Here is a 20,536-nt window from a genome sequence, read left to right as displayed (position 1 = left end):
GTGAGACTTTGTTACGGACTCAGGAATTACTGGTTTTCCTGGTCTGGATAAATAGTCATGGAAACATGGGGTTGTAAACAGCGCTGTATTTTGGTCTGGTGCCGCCTTAGAAAAAAGGATCTCAGCCGCCTGTTCCGGAAGTGACATCATGCGTGTGACATCAATCTCATGGTGTATGACGCCACTTCCAGGAACGAGCTCTAGAAGTGTGCTCCTACCCCCCAGCTTAGCCACCGGATTTGCCCACAATTAATTTGTTATATAGGCACCTGAGGGTCACTCTAGACACAGGTGCCTAAATATAAATACAGCCCTGGTTATAACATTAGGGGGGGTCATATGAACACTAGGCTAATTTGCCCGTGAGCAGTAACCCATGGCGACCAAACTGTTTAATTTTTCATCTACTACTACTACTATTTTCATCTTCCCATCCGCTATAATGAAAAGTCGCCTGCAATAAAGCACACGAGGCGAATCGTTTTCCGAAGTCGCCAAAGTTGCCTCACGGTGAAAACTTCGGGCGACTTCGGAAAATGAAGCGCCGCCTGTGCTTTGGCACAGGCGACTTTTCATTATAGAAGTCGGCAAAACAGGCAAATGCAGTTCGGGGAGATTGTCGCCCAGAGGAAGAGGCGATTAGTCGCCAGGCGACTAACGCCCCAAATCTGCCTATGTGTCACAAGCCTAAAAAAGTCGCCATAAGAAAAAACTCCCATTGACTTTAATGTATTTAGACAAAAAAAGTCGCCATAAGAAAAATCAGCCATTGACTTAAATGCATTTTGAATGAGAAAATTGACGCAAGCATAAAAAAAGTTGCACGTAGAAACACCCATTGACTTCAATGCATTTTGCAAATTTTTCAAATTTTTACCTCTAGACGAGGCAAAATGGGACAGATTTGCTCATCACTAGTCACCCTCAGTAACAGCTCAGGGCCCAGAGTGGGGTTGCTGATGGGGTGGGGGGCCAGAAGGGGGGTTAGAGTGGCCCCGAGGAGGGTGGTTGGGGCCCTGAGGTGGGTGGTTGGGGCCCATGTGTTAGAAGCCCCAGTGGACCTTGGACCCTCCAGTCCGACACTGATTGAAACACACCCAAAAAACAGGCAGAGAATGGAGCAGTCGAGGGGTGTAGCATGGGTGACAAGTGGAGGCCACAGCAAAGCAGGTGTTGGTCAGGGTCAGAACAGATGTGGCCAAGAGGCATCCAGATTTTAACTTAACATGTTGCCATTTGTGTGAATATTGCACCGGGGGTGCATACGACTAACTAACTCACGGGCTCCCATATGATGCTGTTATATATGTTACAGGCTTCTTTTAATAATGCTCATTGTTGTAGGAATTAAAGTCATTGTGCAGCCCGAATCAATGGCCGTTTTATCTGGACTAATGGTAAAGCTGAGTTGTGTAGCCTCTGGCCATCCTTTTGTCAACTATCAGTGGTTCAGAGGACATAAAGAGGTGGGTATATTACTGTACAGTCGTCCATTACTTCCGAACATGTAAATGTTTATTAATATAGCAATTCCATTTGTTTTCAGCAGCAACATACTACAGGTGTGGGACCCAGTAACCAGAATGCTATTTTATGTTTTCCTGGATGACGCTTTGTTGCTGTACCGGTATGGGATCCGTTATCCGGAAACCTGTTTTCCAGAAAGCTCCAAATTACGGAAAGGCCGTCTCCTATAGACTCCATTTTATTCAAATAATAAAAGATTACTTATATTTGATCCCAACTAAGATTTAATTAATCCTTATTGGAAGCAAAACCAGCCTATTGGGTTTATTTAATGTTTACTAGGGATGCACCGAATCCACTATTTTGTATTCGGCTGAACCCCTGAATCCTTCGCAAAAAATTCAGGTGAATACCAAACCAAATCTGAATTGTAATTTGCATATGCAAATTAGGGGTGGGAAGGGGAAAACATTTTTTACTTCCTTGTTTTGTGACAAAAAGTCACGCAATTTTCCTCCCCGCCCCTAATTTGCATATGCAAATTAGGATTCCGATTCGGTTCAGCTGGGCAGAAGGATTCAGACGAATCCGAATCCTGGCCGAATCACGAACTAAATCCTGGATTCAGTGCATCTCTAATGTTTACATCTTAAGTCCCCTAAGAAATATCTACCGTTTGATTAAAATGGAGCCTAGGGAGATGCCCTTCCCGTAATTCAGAGCTTTCTGGATAACTGGTTTTTTAGATGACGGATCCTATACCTGTACTCATTTTTTAGTAGGTGTTACTGGCTGCTTGCATGTTCTGTTTTATTGCATTGCTTCCAAAGCACTTATGTTTTTTTCATAGTTGAAGGGAAAGTAGTTGAAACAGACATTAATCCAAGTAACGAGGGTGCATGTTGTAACATCCCCGTCATGATTCTAATTGCTAATTGCCTGCCCCAGGGGGAATTAGAGCTGCCTCAATCTGCCTCGCTGGCTGGCCACATTAAGCAATTGGGCTCTGCTGAGAATCACGTTACAGGAGTTAATCATTTCCGGACATTTTTTTTTTCCATAGAGATATCAAGTGTTTTATGAGGGTGCCAGTTACCTTTTTTCCTGCTGCAGACAACTCAGCCATGCTGCTTGGCAGTGAGTATCCCAAATGGCTGGAATGCTGGAAGCAATTTTATATGACCATTGTCTGGGACTTCCAGTATGTGTTGCTCCAATACAAGGGGGTACTAAACATTAGGGCACCCCCAAGGATTGTAGTGACTTACCTGATACCTGTCCGGTTTTGACCTGGATAGTCCGGTATTTTGAAGGGCTGCCCAGGTCAAAACTTACTGCCCAGTTTTCCAAATAAGGAAAACCGGGCAGGATTCCCTTGATTGACACGACAACCAGCCAATTGCAATTGCTGCGTCATAGCCCCGTCCCCTGGTGTCACGGACACTCCCACCTACATTACGGCCCCACCCACTGATGTAACTGCCTCCTGCCGGATCTCCACCATTGCAAAAGGTGGCAACCCTATACCCAGGGCCACTGCTTTTGTTAGCAGAAAACTGCACCGTGCGTGTGCATTAGGGTAAAAAAGCCGGAATTTTCATTAAAGTTTGACTTTTAACTGTACTGTGCATGAGCATACGCATTAAAGGAATTGTTCAGTATAAAAATAAAAACTGGGTAAATAGATAGGCTGTGCAAAATAAAACATGTATCTAATATAGTTAGTTAGCCAAAAATGTAATGTATAAAGGCTGGAGTGACTGGATGTCTAACATAATAGCCAGAACACTACTTCCTGCTTTTCAGCTCTCTAACTCTGAGTTAGTGACTATAAGGGGGGGGGGGCACATGGGCCATAACTGTTCAGTGAGTTTGAAATTGATCCTTAGTATTCAGCTCAGATTCAAAAGCAACAGTTATGACCCATGTGCCCCCCTCCTCAAGTCTCTGATTGGTTACTGCCTGGTAAGCAATCATTGGAAACCAAGAGAGCTGAAAAGCAGGAAGTAGTGTTCTGGCTATTATGTTAGACATCCAGTCACTCCAGCCTTTATACATTACATTTTTGGCTAACTAAAGAACATTTTTTATTTTGCACAGCCTATCTACAGTATTTACCCAGTTTTTATTTTTATACTGAACAATTCCTTTAAAGCCCCAGACCCAAATGGTATAGAGCACTTAGAGGTACAGTAAAGCATATTATTTTTATTGAAAAAAGCATGTAACATCATGATATTACCTCGGGAGCAAATATTTAGAAAAGGCGTGTCATTCTTTTTGGCAAAAGATGTGGTTCATTATCTTCTGGTTCGAGCATTCAAGCAACTCGTTCTTAAGTGTTTGGATGGAGTGAAAAATAACTATAGTAATAGAGTAATAACCCTTTAGCCATTACATGGCCCGGTGTAATGGGACAGGGGTGGTTTAAAGGGGATGAGAAGACATCCCAGTAAGTTTAGGGATTCTGAAAGTAATATGCTCTGATAGCCGTGGCTAGTGGTGGGCGAATAAGTTCTCCAGGCACAAATTTGCGCCAACGTTCCACGTTTTGCTGTCGGCAAATTCATTTGCGAAACAGCCGTGAAAATTAGCCGGTGGCAAAAAATTTTGGACAAAGTTGCTCGCGTCAAAACCGTCACGTGTCAGTGTTATTAGGATGCCCATTGACTTTAACACCGGCGTAAAAATTGACTCGAGCATCGGTATTGACGTGAAATTCGCGTTTCGCTGATTTTTTGCTGTTTAGTGAATTTCGCAGGAAATTCGGGAATTTTTCGGCAACAGCGAAACGGGACAAAATCACCCATCACTAGCCGTGGCTGCCCCAGCTCTGATGCTCCTGACTTCTGTACTATTACTCTGAAAGCTGCTACCCTCAGTGGGGGCTGAGTATGAGATATACCCAGAAACTAAAAGATCTTTTTTAAAAAAATGTTTGCATTCAGATCCCACAGGGAAACTCATCAGAGCTGGTGTTTAATCCTGCCCATGCCCACGACGCAGGATCTTACATCTGTCGGGTAAACAATGGTTATTCCTACGATTTCAGCGTGTGGGCTTATCTGGATGTGATGGAGAGTCCTCTGAAAAGTCATGGTAAGTGCCTCATTTGTCCAATCTTGCCCAGAGATATTAGGAATTCTACACCTCTTTGCCTTTTGGTTTGGCCTAAGGATAGGGCGGCTCTATCCAAGCCAACGTGTCCTCCTGCTTCGATTGGCACTTTTATGATACATTACACCCCCCCATGGATATGTTTTTATAGCCTTTTTGTGAGACAATAATCATATTTAATCATTATTGTACCCACTGAAAAACAGGAAAAAAAATTAAAACAATATTTGGCAAGTTAGCAGTTTCTGAGTTTCAGCTTGAATTCTGCTTCCTTTTGGTGTGTCCTGGCTCAGCCACGCTCTTCCTTTCTGCCTCTTTGAAATACGGTGACTCAATGGAACCACAATGCCCCGTCACTGTGATCTTTCTCTCTTCCACCTTGCACTAGGGTTTCACTTGCGTTCTCTTTCGCTTCTTAAGAACAGGAGTTGTACTTTGCTGTACATTGATAAGATATCAGCATATTTCTCATCATTAACCAGAGCTGTATCTGCCCAGAGCCCCAACATGAAATAACTTGTATGTAGGAGGAGTGGGGTATTTTTGATATAGTACAGCAAGGTGGAGACAGTTGGCCAATGTGGCAACAGCAACAAATACACTTTATATCAGATATGTCCACCCTTGAAGCCCTTTAGCTGTCTGTTTTATTCTGGGTCCCACCATTAATAGAGACATCCCTGTATTTATGAAACCTTATAGTTAGTTTAATGGGGATAGGGTGAGCCCTTCCCATGAGCTTTTGCCAGCCATGTAGTTTAATATCAACTGGAGAGTGTGATTGTCCATGTTTTACTGGTTTTCATTTGAGCTACTGCACATCAACAGAGTATTGCTCTCAGCAGGACTACCTGGATTACCCGACCATAAATTACAGATCTGTACCCACCCACAACCCCAAAGGCTCATGGCAGGAGAAAAACTGGTTTTGGAATGCGCTGCCGTTGGAAAACCCCTTCCCTTGTACCAGTGGTACAGAAATGGTGTTGCCTTAAAAGATGGAACCAAGAAACAGTACACGGTAGGCAGTGAGAAGTCACAGGGCAGAAACCCCTCATTTTGCTTAACCTGGGGAAGAATTAAAATAGTCTAAAAACTCCAATTATATTTCCAGAAACAACATTTTTAGAAACGGATGATAACAAAAAGTCTTGTGTCCAACAGGTTTAAACTTTTGCACTTATAGTTCCCGTTTGTAGTTTCTAGATGATCCAGTTATGCTATGATGTTTGATGACATAATTCAGAGTATTGTAATGTGCAATAAGATAGCAAGGGGCATTTACTCTGACCCTGGGCACAAGTCAAAGAGCACTAAGGGGCACAGGTTAGGGAATGGGTAGGGGGCATAAGAGGGGATGCCTATGCAGGCAACACTGTATTCATGGTGTTAATGTGGGTCTCTACACCCTTTGGAGCACCTGCAGCAATTGGTCTGTGTGAAGGGCACTGTATAAAGTTCAAAAATCATTGCAGATTGCACCCAGTTTGTGCCTTGTACATAGTAAATGACCCTCAGCATCTCTTTCTCATATACTAAATGGTTGAGGGACTTTTCAGTTCAGGCTCCCCTTGGAGGTCCAACCTTTGGTCATTGTTCTTCAGTTCATATAAAGTTTACAGATTTTGGAAAATATTGATATAGCACCCATTCAGCCTTAATGTAAAAAATATCTAGGGCAGTATGTCTGTTTAGGTTCACATTCATCCATAGATCATGGTATATCTATAGTAATAAGTCAAATCAACTGGACTTGTTGTGTTTTCCTTGAAGACGTTTCACTAGACACCAGACTGACTGTCTCCATTCAGAATGACCTGTACAAAAATATTTGTGGTTATATTTGTGGAATGTTACTCAGCATCATCTGTTTAGTAAAACCAGCATTGGGTTCAGAGAGCTGATGGAGACAAGGTGTTGATTGTACGGTATTAGCATGATTGCAGCTATGAAATGTTATTAAACCATCCAGGGAGACGTGTTATAACAGCATTGTATGTGGCAGACAATAGGTTGACCCCTCTTTTGAACCAGAGTCTCATATATTTCTGGGGTGTCCGAAAAACGTAGAAGGATCTTTAATAAATACTGCGTCAAGGTCTGCTCTAAACCCAGTGAGGCAACAACTGGCTCATCCAAAAGACCCAACCCCAAAGTATAAGAAGAGTAACATGGTGTGTGCAGTGCAGTGAGGAATGTTCTGATTTGTATGTGGGAGAATCTAAAAACCATTACACGAACATGTGACACAGCACAGGAGAGTCAGCTCCTCTGGTCAGGACTCAGCTCCTCTGGTCAGGACTCAGCTCCTCTGGTCAGGACTCAGCTCCTCTGGTCAGGACTCAGCTGTGTATCTACATCTAAAGGTAAAAGGACATACGTTTGAAAACTGTCAAGTTCACATTCTGGACAGGGAGGAGGATTGGTTCAAAAGAGGGGTCAAAGAAGCCATATTTGTGAAAATGGAAAACCCAAGTTTGAACAGCGGTGGAGGGGTGCAAAGCCTATGTTACATACAATGTTGCATGTTTAATAACATCTCATAGCTGCAATCATGCTAATACAATCAGAACCTTGTCTCCATAAGGTCTCTGACCCCATGCTGGTTATACTAAACAGATGATGCTGATGATGGATTGAAGAATCTAGGGTATATAACCACAAATATTTTTGTACAGTTTATTCTTAATGGAGAAAGCCAGTCTGATGACTAGCGAAACAACTACAAGGAAAAAGATAATACAGCAAGTCTAGTTTTCATCCCATATCATCCCCTGATTGAGCTTCAAGCTGGACTTTGAGGTGTATCTAAAAGAGCAAATGGGCATCCTCTCCATATCTTACCCTAACTGCCCCTCATGCTGTGCCCTCACTTCTGTTGTTTTATACCCACCCATTGGAGTTTAGGAACCACTGCCTCAATAGCAATAGATGGAAGCAAAATATTTTCATTTCATTGGGGCTTCAAAGAATCCTTTCCAATGCTAAAAAATGTGCTCTCTAATAATTAACCTTTGATAGGCCCCTTGCCACATAGATTCATACAGCAATTAGCATAAGCTTCATCAGCTGCTCCCAGTACAAACTGCAGACCCCTAGTAAGTCGTCTTTTACCTGGCAATGGCACCAAGGATGGTAAATCTTGTAGAATGATTACTTGGTACCCTTGGCACATACATTACAGAGTCCAACAGCCAATCAAAGAGCATTGCCCCCTGCTGCCTATCAATGATGCATGGCACAGAGCGCAAACAGTTAGATCTTTACCAGATTAGTTTAGATGGATATTGAGGGCAGTCAAGCCCAAAAGATATAATTTACAGAAGATGAGTTTGAGCGTGCAGCGGTACCTTCCAGAGTGGCTCACCAAGCAGTTTTGATTTAAAGGGGTTGTTCACCTTTGAATTAACTTTTAGTATGATGTAGAGAGTGATATTCTAAGACAATTTGCAATTGGTTTTCATTTTTTAATAATTTTGGTTTTTGAGTCATTTAGTTTTTAATTCAGCAGCTCTCCAGATTGTCATTTCAGCCGTCTGGTTGCCAGGGTCCAATTTACTCTACCAATATGAATAAGAGAGTGGACTATGAATAGGAGAGGCCTGAATAGAAAGATGTAATAATAATAATAATGTAGTCATAAAAAGTAGCAATAACAATACATTTGGAGCTTTACAATGCATTTGGTTTTAGATGGGGGGTCAGTGAGTTGGAAAGAGTCAGAAGAAAAAGGTAAATCATTCAGAGAAACTATTTAAAAGGAAAAAATTGAAAAATTGCTTAGAATAAGTCATTCTATAACATATTAAAGATAACTTTAAAGAAGGAGAATCCAACCAAAGCAATAACTATAGGACCCCTGTGCAGACCCACCTCTCCTTTCCCCAACTGCACAAAAGACATCCCCCCAGAATAGTCCTGTTCCCCCATACCTGTAGCGAAATGCACAGCGGCTTTGACAACCCAGTGTGTTGCTGCTTGACGTTATGTCCCAGTACTATAGTGCATATATTTGTCTGGCCATGTCCATTGCACCAAAGTGGTTGCAAGTTGGGGGGATACTGTATGTAAATGAAGCCAGGATTTCAATTCCTTCCATGCCATCGAAGCAGGGTTAAAACATGGCCTTCTAATATAAAATGACAGTCTTGCTCCTCTCTTCCCCAAGGTCTCCTAAAAATGGCCAACTGTAAAACATATTGTAGTTTCTATATCTGGCTGCACATGATGCTTTACAGCTGAGATAATTGCACAAAAGGGCAATGTGCAAGAGGTGTGAGAATCCAACCAGCCTCATAAAAGAAAGGTACTTGCCACGAGGGAAGGCAAATGTGAACGTGCCTGAGTAGACATTGGCTCCAATTAACAACAAAAATAAAAAGTTCCCTTTTTGGTTCCAAAGTTTCCTGCTGTTGCCACCGCAGAGATCTGGTGAGCGACGGCTGCACGTCTTTATGGAAACGTTTTGCTAACATTAATATTTGCATATTTATTTAGGTCCCCAGCATCTCTGCGGAGCACCAGGGATTGTACTGCTGCCAGGTGACTAATGGGAATGAGTCAGAATTCAGTAGAGAGGTTGATGTTGCAGTTTTAGGTAAGAAGCCACTGACTTTGCACATTTGCCTCAACTGATTTTTCTCTGCTTACGCTAACACTGGAGCTCCCCCCGTGGCTTGTGTTTAGCAATGGTACCCCAGAAAGCATGAGCACCCATTTAAGTTGAGCAATAGGCACCTAATTAAATTGCTTTTTTCACTTTATGTCTGTGGGTTTAAAATGAGCCAAACGAGGACCGACCCCTAGCAGCCAATGAGAGCATCATTTACATGTAGCCAATAGGAATATTCACAATGCAGGTTACAAGAGCCAAGTACAAAAGGGACAGCAACACAATAAATGCACAGAACAAGAGTACCTTCTTTTAATGCTATACTGAATTATAATTTCTGACATTTTTTTTGGTGGAACTGGAGGGAATTTAGTGCGGGGCAACAAAGCATCCCATATGCCCAGTGCTTGAATTGGGAACAAAAAGGTGAAGGGATGGTATATGTGGGATGTGCAGCTCCGCCCACAGAGATGCCCCACCCAGAGGACACACCCCCTTTTGTGGCCACGCCCCCAACTAAATCAGGATGGCATAGTGGCAATTTCATGTATAAATACCCCCAGAAATCATAGCAGGGTGGCACAGAGGCAATTTCATATATAAATGAATGCAGCCTGTCAGGAATTGTACTCACACATAGTAAAAAGCTGTAGTCATTTATGCTATTTATCATGCTTTGATCTCCCCCATTGTGTCTCTGTCCTGGCCACAAATCAAGTTGAGATCTTGCTCCTCTGCAAAGCGAGTATTTTACTTCTGTGCTTCCCCCCTCAGTCTTTGTACTTTTCATTCTTCTCCCTCCGACGTCTGCTTTATTTAACACTATAGTTCACTGCTCATTTTCCATGTGGTGCCCATTTTATCTTCCTGCCCATAATGTTTTACATAATACTGCAAACTTCCAACCAAAAGCCTTTTAATTATTTATTTTTAACCAATCATGTTTAAGCCGGCATTTCTAATTTTTAAAAGAGCCATGTTTTTTTTGTGCAGCCAATCAGACAGGCAAAGATCATATTGGCCTGCATTTGGACTTACAAGTTAATTCCTATTTAATTTAAGGTATGCTAATCTTAGTACTTCCCATTTATTAATTATTGGCTGCAATAAAAAAATATAAGGAAGCAGCTTTTTTAAAAATTGGAAATGCCTGCTAAGACATGATTTGTTAAAATGACATGGAAACGGAGCAGCGAGTGAAATAAAGTATTAAATAAGGCTAAAGTCAGAGGGAGAAGATGGAAAAGTACAGCGATTAAGAGGGGAAGTTAGAGCACCAGAGTAAAATATGTGTTTTGCAGAGGAGCACTAAAAAAAGTACAGAGAGGGAGGCTTGAGGAAGGAGATATGAAAACAGTATGGAGGGGCAAGGAAGGAGAACAAAGAACTGAAGTGGGAAGGAGGAGACGGAAAAGCACAATGACTGAGGGGGAGCAAGGATCACAGAAGAAAAATACGAACTTTGCAAAGAAGCCGAGATCGCAACTTGATTTGTGGCCAGGACGGAGACATCATGATGGGGGAGATCAGCGCATTATAAATGGCAGGACAGAGGAGTGAGTAGTGAGCTGTGTGATTACACAAACACAACGCAGGATTCAATTCTGATCCATAACCTTCTGTAAGAAATGACTGTACTGATAGCATGCAGCCAAAGTAAATAAAGTGATTCCTACATGGCCATTGGTGGAGGCGAATTGATGCTATCTGTGCTCCACAAAGCCAGCGGAAACTGACTCTTTTGGGCCCTCTGACCCAAACCCGCTCCCTGCACTCTTGCTTACTTACCTCTCTTCCTGATCGCTGCAACACGAAGGAAACTGTGGCACGCAGGGGGTGATTGGCGAGCTAAATGGGTGTCCCTGAGGGGGGTTGCACTTGGGGATGGTGTGGGGCCCCTGTGCTGCAGGCCCGGTGGACCCTGGTCCCCCCCCAGTCCAGACACAGGTTCTCCGAACTTCACTTTGACTTTGCATGCTTAATAAGGGCTGTGCAGCGATTGGAGGAGAGACAGGTTCAATGTGCATACTGTTATCCAATCACTGCCAGCCTTGATAGGGGAGGTTAAAGCAGGACTGAGCAAGCGTGGGCGCTTGAAGAGACGTAAAAAAATGTCAGCACAGAAAAGCTCCGGTATGCATAATCTTTGCATCCGGCCTGGGATGCAATTTGGTGGAAAAAATATAGTGGCGCCATGGTATGCCGCCGCATTCCGCCCCTATTCCAGCACTTCATATGCCATCACCCTTAACTCTATCAGGAATATCAGACAAGGTTTGTCTGCTTTGCGCAGTCCAAAACCATTGTATAGTCTGGGGTGTTAGAGCTCAGTTGCAGTCAAACTCTTACACCTCTCTGAAAACCTATTGGGCCATGGCCTTATATTCTCGTAAAGTCAATCAAGTGGAGCGCTCACCTCCCTAATACACACTTTTTGTAGTGCCAGGTGCTGTACTGTGAGACCCACTCCTGTCGCTGGGTCAAATCGATATCCAAAAGAAAGCCAGCAGCACACTGAGTCAGGTTGCAGTTGTGTTCAAAAATAATTATTTTATTAAGCCCATATGCAAAAGGCAACGTTTCGAGCCTACTAGGCCCTTTCTCAAGCTTGAGAAAGGGCCTAGTAGGCTCGAAACGTTGCCTTTTGCATATGGGCTTAATAAAATAATTCTTTTTGAACACAACTGCAACCTGACTCAGTGTGCTGCTGGCTTTCTTTTGGATGGCCTTATATTCTGGCATAACCCCCGACAACGCATTCCAAAACCATTGTATAGTATGGGGTGTTAGAGCTCAGTTGCAGTTAAACTCTATCACCTCTCTGAAAACCTATTGGACCATGGCCTAATATTCTGGCATAACCCCGACAACGCAGTCCAAAACCATTGTATAGTATGGGGTGTTAGAGCTCAGTTGCAGTTAAACTCTATCAGCTCTCTGAAAACCTATTGGGCCATGGCCTAATATTCTGGCATAACCCCAACAACGTAAATGTTATTTTTTTTGGAGGTGTCGGGCGATTACACCTTATCTTTCATCTAACCTTACAGAGTAGGAGAATGCAATTCCCTGTGTCCACAGAACATTTCTTCTCTATATTGTTACTTTTATACGTATGAGAATGTGATGGTTACGGTACATTCCATCACCGGGGGAACGTTGCACAGAGTGCTATATAGAGACAGCTGGGTTATAAATAGATTCCATGTTGTTATTATCCTTGAAGAATGCCTGAAGCAGATGTATAAATACAGGTATGCATAAAAGGATTGCTCTGTGTGCATAAAAGGAAGTACCACTTACCTGCTGTATCATCTATGGTGCTGGCTGTCAAGTACCCGTCACATACCTAACTGTCAGCTCTAGGCGTTTCTCCATGTGCTACAACTGCACTAATATATGGCCACTAGAGATTTTATTAATACATATGTAGAATGCCAACGATTGAAAAAGCATATTGAAGAATAACTGTAAACACACAGAGAGGGTTTTTTCCCCGCATTTAACAAGCAATATCCTCATGATATACCGAATAGTTACAGGAAGTGGAGGACGACTTAAAAGTAGGGTCTGTTTTTCCTACTTTAGTCAAATTAAAAATAGGTGAATATTTTTATTTATTGTTTTTCTCTTAAAATGAAAGGAACTAAGAAGCTCTGGACAAGTACAGCAGTGGAGTGCACAGAAGGTAGCGTGATGTTCATGAACACAAGACTTTGCTTGCTTTGGTTTGGGGGGCTCTGAGAAATTACCTTGATGCATGTGAATTTTCAGCATGTTGGGGTTTCAGTAACACTTTCATTTTACAGCATGAACGCCTCAATCAGCATTGTGATTTAAGAAAATTCTTAAAGGAGAAGTAAACCCGTACTTTAACCATATGGCCCCTTTCCCTATCCCCAACTCAACAAGACCCCCCCCCAAAATGTCCCCATTCCCCCCATGTTTGAGCTGCTTAACAGACATGGTGTCAAATGGTTGAAGTAAGGGTTTAATTCTCCTTTAATGGGGATATTTCACTATTAATAGAAGTTTTACTTCCATTTATATTTCCTTTCTATAGTATATATATATATATTTATATATATATAATCTACAGTCTGGTCATTTCCCTATGGGACCAGACTGTAAATTATATCCTTATAAACGGCACGTTCTGACGTCAGATATAACCGCCGTTTATAACAGGGGTCCCCGGCCGCTGAATTTGACGCCGCGTGACTGAATTTGATGCTGCCACATTCGAATTGAATGCTGGTACGCCCAAATGGGATGCCGGCACACCCAAATTGGACACCGATGCGCCCAAATTGGACGCCGACCCCCCCTCCTGACAATTCACACAAAATGTAGATTATAATGCATAATGTACCCCCTACTGAAATTTATAAAGATATTAGAAGTCACCTCGGAGTTATGTGACCTGTATAAATGCACTCGGCCTGCAGCCTTGTGCTTTTATATGGTCACGTAACTCCTCGGTAACATAATATCTTTATAAATTACAGTAGGGGGTACATTATCCACTATATAATACACAAAAGCCATGACTAACTTTTAAATTATTTCCTTATAAATAGTGATGGGTGAATTCCTGTGAATTCGCCGCCAGCCAATAAATTATCGAAACCGCCTCAAAAATTCGCCGGCATCACAAAAATTTGAAGCCGGCGTCGTTTTTTTTGGACGCCGGCACATTTTCACTAGCGTCCAAAAAACGGTCGCCGGCATCCAAAAAAAAGACACTGCCGCCGTTTCCCAAATTTTTCTCAGTTTCGCGAATTTCTAGGGGAAATTAAAGAATTTTTCAGCGAAACGCCCCAAATATGGCCATCACTGCTTATAAACGGTGACTAGTGATGTCATTTTTGTCACATGACTCACTAAAACTTGTGTAATATAATAAATAAAGTGCCCCTTTTTTAAAAAATATGAGGATATTAGAAGTAACCTCTGAGTTCCATGACCTGTATAAAAGCACTTGGCCTTTGTCTCTTAAAGTTACCAGGAGTAGCTTTTTGCTGCCCCTAGTTATCCATGGGGCGCTGCCAGTGTCAGACTGGGATGGCAGGGGCCCACCAAAAAACCTTAGACCATGGGCCCACTTTCCAAACTTTTATTCCTCCTCTCCTCACTGAACCTCTTCATTATCCTACCCCCATATGTAATAAAAGGAACTAAGATTGCCCAGGAGCAGTAACCCATATGAACCAATAAGATGTTTGCTTTTAAACAGGTGACCAGTAAATTCTACCTGCTGATTGGTTGCTACAGGTGACTGCCCCTGGGCAAACTTAGTGCCTTTTATTACATAACCCCACTAGTCTTTTATATCTACTTATTATTAAGCATTTTTTCCCATAAAGAAGGAAATAGGGAATGGTCATGAAATAGGCTAATGGTTAGAAGCAAGAGGGCCCACCAGTAGTTTTTCAGGTATCCCAGTGGGCCAGTCCGACACTGGGCACATCCACCTGAAGAAAGTTTAAAGGAGAATTCAACCCTAAACTTTAAAAAAGCCTACCCCCCTACCCTACATAAACCACCCACCTCCTTCCCCCCAGCCTAAGTGTTACCCTGGGCAAATGCCCCTAACGTTTTACTTACCCCTCTGTGCAGATGCAGGCACCGGAGTTCACAGGCAAAATCTTCAGCCGCTTCGGTAGTCTTTGTAATGAGACCGGCACTTCTGCAATTTTCGGGGGTTTCGACATGCCAGTCTCATTCCAAAGATTTCCGAAGAGAATAAGATGGCGCCCGTGAACTCCGATGCCTTAATCTGAAAGAGAAACCCAATCTGTAAATGGTGAATGTTTTCCCTATAATCACCCAGTGGGCACCAATTATCATTTTTTTTTTTTTGGCTAAAAGCGTCAGTGATAAAAATAAAGGCAAAAAACAGCCAATGAACTGTTTCTTCTGTTTTCCTAAGTTTCACTTCTTTATTCTGAAGTATCTTGTTGTGCAATGGATGCTTTTTTTGCAGGTTCACTTTAATCTCTTCCCCAGCTTCTTTCTATTGCGGTGTCTGTGGGTTCCACACTAAAATCTGCAGTTTCCTTATAATAATGAAAATGCATTTCCAGATTATAGGGTCGGGGTTACTGAGTGTGTAATATGCATCTACACAAAAACAACTCTTCTGATATCTTGAAGCAATTGCATAGCCAATTTATATTAGTTATTAAATATCTTCAGTGAAAATATTTCTATTTTAATGATAGTGCTGGCCAACAAAGCAGCACAATGCTAAGTTATCAAGTACTGATGTGTTTATTGGATTCAACAGGAGAAATTCAAGTTTTTTTAAATAGACACATAGGGGCAGATTTATCAAGGGTCGAATTTCGAAGTTAAAAATAATTCGAAATTCGACCATCGAATTAAAATACTACGACTTCGATATTCGAAGTTGAAGGATTTTTCACCGAATTTGGCCATCGATCGATCGAAGTAAAATCGAACAATTAAATCCTTCGAATCGAACGATTCGAAAGATTTTATAGTACGATCGAACGATTTTTACTTAAACTTCAAAAACTTAGAAAAATGCTGTAGAATGTCCCCATAGGCTAACATAGCACTTCGGCAGGTTTAATTTGGCGAAGTATTGAAGTCAAAGTTTTTTAAAGAGACAGTACTTTGATTATCAAATATTCGAACTATTTTACTTTGAATCGAATTCGAAGTAAATTCTAAGTTGTAGTATCCTATTCGATGGTCGAAGTATCCAAAAAATTATTTCGAATTTTTTTACTTCGAAAATACCCTCTAATTTACTTCGACCCTTGATAAAGCTGCCCCTTAAATATAAGGCCAATGGAATACACCATAATATAGGAGAGATGGTGCCTATAAGAGCAGTAGGATAATAGTCTCTGGGAAGGGAGTGTGGCTGTGGGATAGCAGGTATAGTAGGGAGAGATGGTGCCTATAGTAACAGTGAGGATAATAGTCTCTGGGAAGGGAGTGTGACTGTGGGATAGCAGGTATAGTAGGGAGAGATGGTGCCTATAGTAACAGTGGGATAATAGTCTCTGGGAAGGGAGTGTGACTGTGGGATAGCAGGTATAGTAGGGAGAGATGGTGCCTATAGTAACAGTGGATAATAGTCTCTGGGAAGGGAGTGTGGCTGTGGGATAGCAGGTATAGTAGGGATAGATGGTGTCTATAGTAACAGTGAGATAATAGTCTCTGGGAAGGGAGTGTGACTGTGGGATAGCAGGTATAGTAGGGAGAGATGGTGCCTATAGTAATAGTGAGGATAATAGTCTCTGGGAAGGGAGTGTGACTGTGGGATAGCAGGTATAGTAGGGAGAGATGGTGCCTATAGTAACAGTGGATAATAGTCTCTGGGAAGGGAGTGTGACTGTGGGATAGCAGGTATAGTAGGGAGAGATGGTGCCTATAGTAACAGTGGATAATAGTGTCTGGGAAGGGAATGTGGCTGTGGGATAGCAGGTATAGTAGGGAGAGATGGTGTCTATAGTAATAGTGAGGATAATAGTCTCTGGGAAGGGAGTGTGACTGTGGGATAGCAGGTATAGTAGGGAGAGATGGTGTCTATAGTAACAGTGAGATAATAGTCTCTGGGAAGGGAATGTGGCTGTGGGATAGCAGGTATAGTAGGGAGAGATGGTGTCTATAGTAACAGTGAGATAATAGTCTCTGGGAAGGGAGTGTGACTGTGGGATAGCAGGTATAGTAGGGAGAGATGGTGTCTATAGTAATAGTGAGGATAATAGTCTCTGGGAAGGGAGTGTGACTGTGGGATAGCAGGTATAGTAGGGAGAGATGGTGTCTATAGTAACAGTGAGATAATAGTCTCTGGGAAGGGAATGTGGCTGTGGGATAGCAGGTATAGTAGGGAGAGATGGTGTCTATAGTAACAGTGAGATAATAGTCTCTGGGAAGGGAGTGTGACTGTGGGATAGCAGGTATAGTAGGGAGAGATGGTGTCTATAGTAACAGTGGATAATAGTCTCTGGGAAGGGAGTGTGACTGTGGGATAGCAGGTATAGTAGGGAGAGATGGTGCCTATAGTAACAGTGGGATAATAGTCTCTGGGAAGGGAGTGTGACTGTGGGATAACAGGTATAGTAGGGAGAGATGGTGTCTATAGTAACAGTGGATAATAGTCTCTGGGAAGGGAGTGTGACTGTGGGATAGCAGGTATAGTAGGGAGAGATGGTGCCTATAGTAACAGTGGATAATAGTCTCTGGGAAGGGAGTGTGGCTGTGGGATAGCAGGTATAGTAGGGAGAGATGGTGCCTATAGTAACAGTGGGGATAATAGTCTCTGGGAAGGGAGTGTGACTGTGGGATAGCAGGTATAGTAGGGAGAGATGGTGCCTATAGTAACAGTGGGATAATAGTCTCTGGGAAGGGAGTGTGACTGTGGGATAGCAGGTATAGTAGGGAGAGATGGTGTCTATAATAGTCTCTGGGAAGGGAGTGTGACTGTGGGATAGCAGGAATAGTAGGGAGAGATGGTGTCTATAGTAACAGTGGATAATAGTCTCTGGGAAGGGAGTGTGACTGTGGGATTGCAGGTATAGTAGGGAGAGATGGTGTCTATAGTAACAGTGGATAATAGTCTCTGGGAAGGGAGTGTGACTGTGGGATAACAGGTATAGTAGGGAGAGATGGTGCCTATAGTAACAGTGGATAATAGTCTCTGGGAAGGAAGTGTGACTGTGGGATAGCAGGTATAGTAGGGAGAGACAGTGTCTATAGTAACAGTGGGATAATAGTCTCTGGGAAGGGAGTGTGACTGTGGGATAGCAGGTATAGTAGGGAGAGACAGTGCCTATAGTAACAGTGGATAATAGTCTCTGGGAAGGGAGTGTGACTGTAGGATAGCAGGTATAGTAGGGAAAGACAGTGTCTATAGTAACAGTGGGATAATAGTCTCTGGGAAGGGAGTGTGACTGTGGGATAGCAGGTATAGTAGGAGAGATGGTGCCTATAGTAACAGTGGATAATAGTCTCTGGGAAGGGAGTGTGACTGTGGGATAGCAGGTATAGTAGGGAGAGATGGTGCCTATAGTAACAGTGGATAATAGTCTCTGGGAAGGGAGTGTGACTGTGGGATAGCAGGTATAGTAGGGAGAGATGGTGCCTATAGTAACAGTGGATAATAGTCTCTGGGAAGGGAGTGTGGCTGTGGGATAGCAGGTATAGTAGGGAGAGATGGTGCCTATAGTAACAGTGGGGATAATAGTCTCTGGGAAGGGAGTGTGACTGTGGGATAGCAGGTATAGTAGGGAGAGATGGTGCCTATAGTAACAGTGGATAATAGTCTCTGGGAAGGGAGTGTGGCTGTGGGATAGCAGGTATAGTAGGGAGAGATGGTGCCTATAGTAACAGTGGGGATAATAGTCTCTGGGAAGGGAGTGTGACTGTGGGATAGCAGGTATAGTAGGGAGAGATGGTGCCTATAGTAACAGTGGGATAATAGTCTCTGGGAAGGGAGTGTGACTGTGGGATAGCAGGTATAGTAGGGAGAGATGGTGTCTATAATAGTCTCTGGGAAGGGAGTGTGACTGTGGGATAGCAGGAATAGTAGGGAGAGATGGTGTCTATAGTAACAGTGGATAATAGTCTCTGGGAAGGGAGTGTGACTGTGGGATAGCAGGTATAGTAGGGAGAGATGGTGTCTATAGTAACAGTGGATAATAGTCTCTGGGAAGGGAGTGTGACTGTGGGATAGCAGGTATAGTAGGGAGAGATGGTGCCTATAGTAACAGTGGATAATAGTCTCTGGGAAGGAAGTGTGACTGTGGGATAGCAGGTATAGTAGGGAGAGACAGTGTCTATAGTAACAGTGGGATAATAGTCTCTGGGAAGGGAGTGTGACTGTGGGATAGCAGGTATAGTAGGGAGAGACAGTGCCTATAGTAACAGTGGATAATAGTCTCTGGGAAGGGAGTGTGACTGTAGGATAGCAGGTATAGTAGGGAAAGACAGTGTCTATAGTAACAGTGGGATAATAGTCTCTGGGAAGGGAGTGTGACTGTGGGATAGCAGGTATAGTAGGAGAGATGGTGCCTATAGTAACAGTGGATAATAGTCTCTGGGAAGGGAGTGTGACTGTGGGATAGCAGGTATAGTAGGGAGAGATGGTGCCTATAGTAACAGTGGATAATAGTCTCTGGGAAGGGAGTGTGACTGTGGGATAGCAGGTATAGTAGGGAGAGATGGTGTCTATAGTAACAGTGGGATAATAGTCTCTGGGAAGGGAGTGTGACTGTGGGATAGCAGGTATAGTAGGGAGAGATGGTGTCTATAGTAACAGTGGATAATAGTCTTTGGGAAGGGAGTGTGACTGTGGGATAGCAGGTATAGTAGGGAGAGATGGTGCCTATAGTAACAGTGGATAATAGTCTCTGGGAAGGGAGTGTGACTGTGGGATAGCAGGTATAGTAGGGAGAGATGGTGTCTATAGTAACAGTGGGATAATAGTCTCTGGGAAGGGAGTGTGACTGTGGGATAGCAGGTATAGTAGGGAGAGATGGTGTCTATAGTAACAGTGGGATAATAGTCTCTGGGAAGGGAGTGTGACTGTGGGATAGCAGGTATAGTAGGGAGAGATGGTGTCTATAGTAACAGTGGATAATAGTCTTTGGGAAGGGAGTGTGACTGTGGGATAGCAGGTATAGTAGGGAGAGATGGTGCCTATAGTAACAGTGGATAATAGTCTCTGGGAAGGGAGTGTGACTGTGGTATAGCAGGTATAGTAGGGAGAGATGGTGTCTATAGTAACAGTGGGATAATAGTCTCTGGGAAGGGAGTGTGACTGTGGGATAGCAGGTATAGTAGGGAGAGATGGTGCCTATAGTAACAGTGGATAATAGTCTCTGGGAAGGGAGTGTGACTGTGGGATAGCAGGTATAGTAGGGAGAGATGGTGCCTATAGTAACAGTGGATAATAGTCTCTGGGAAGGGAGTGTGACTGTGAGATAGCAGGTATAGTAGGGAGAGATGGTGCCTATAGTAACAGTGGATAATAGTCTCTGGGAAGGGAGTGTGACTGTGGGATAGCAGGTATAGTAGGGAGAGATGGTGCCTATAGTAACAGTGGGATAATAGTCTCTGGGAAGGGAGTGTGACTGTGGGATAGCAGGTATAGTAGGGAGAGATGGTGCCTATAGTAACAGTGGGATAATAGTCTCTGGGAAGGGAGTGTGACTGTGGGATAGCAGGTATAGTAGGGAGAGACAGTGCCTATAGTATTAGAAGCACAAATAGCCTTTGGAAGGGACAGTGACTTTAAGCCATACAAAGTGAAATAAACAAAGGGCAGGTTCCCCAAATCTATAGATCACACAGATATTTGGT

At 43.0% G+C, this 20,536-nt stretch overlaps 1 protein-coding gene and 1 long non-coding RNA gene across 5 annotated transcripts in view; one reads left to right on the top strand and one right to left on the bottom strand.

Annotated features, from left to right (window-relative positions):
• malt1.S (MALT1 paracaspase S homeolog) overlaps nucleotides 1-20,536 on the top strand; it is a 51,705-nt gene that overhangs the window by 6,912 nt on the left and 24,257 nt on the right. The window contains exons 3-7 of one of the 4 annotated variants that reach the window (XM_018238517.2): nucleotides 1,345-1,466; nucleotides 4,416-4,566; nucleotides 5,427-5,605; nucleotides 9,082-9,181; nucleotides 12,840-12,884. In XM_018238517.2, coding sequence (XP_018094006.1) covers nucleotides 1,345-1,466; nucleotides 4,416-4,566; nucleotides 5,427-5,605; nucleotides 9,082-9,181; nucleotides 12,840-12,884 — 597 coding nt within the window. 4 annotated transcript variants of the gene reach the window in all.
• LOC121399540 lies at nucleotides 3,656-11,155 on the bottom strand. The gene is made up of 2 exons (XR_005965127.1): nucleotides 10,985-11,155; nucleotides 3,656-6,944 (listed from the first exon to the last, which is right to left on the bottom strand). It is a non-coding gene; the product is annotated as an uncharacterized LOC121399540 (long non-coding RNA).

Source organism: Xenopus laevis, chromosome 1S (assembly GCF_017654675.1).
Source record: "Xenopus laevis strain J_2021 chromosome 1S, Xenopus_laevis_v10.1, whole genome shotgun sequence".
Taxonomy (NCBI): Eukaryota; Metazoa; Chordata; class Amphibia; order Anura; family Pipidae; genus Xenopus; species Xenopus laevis.
Note: the sequence above shows the minus strand (reverse complement) of the source record. Positions and strands in the feature narration are given on the sequence as shown.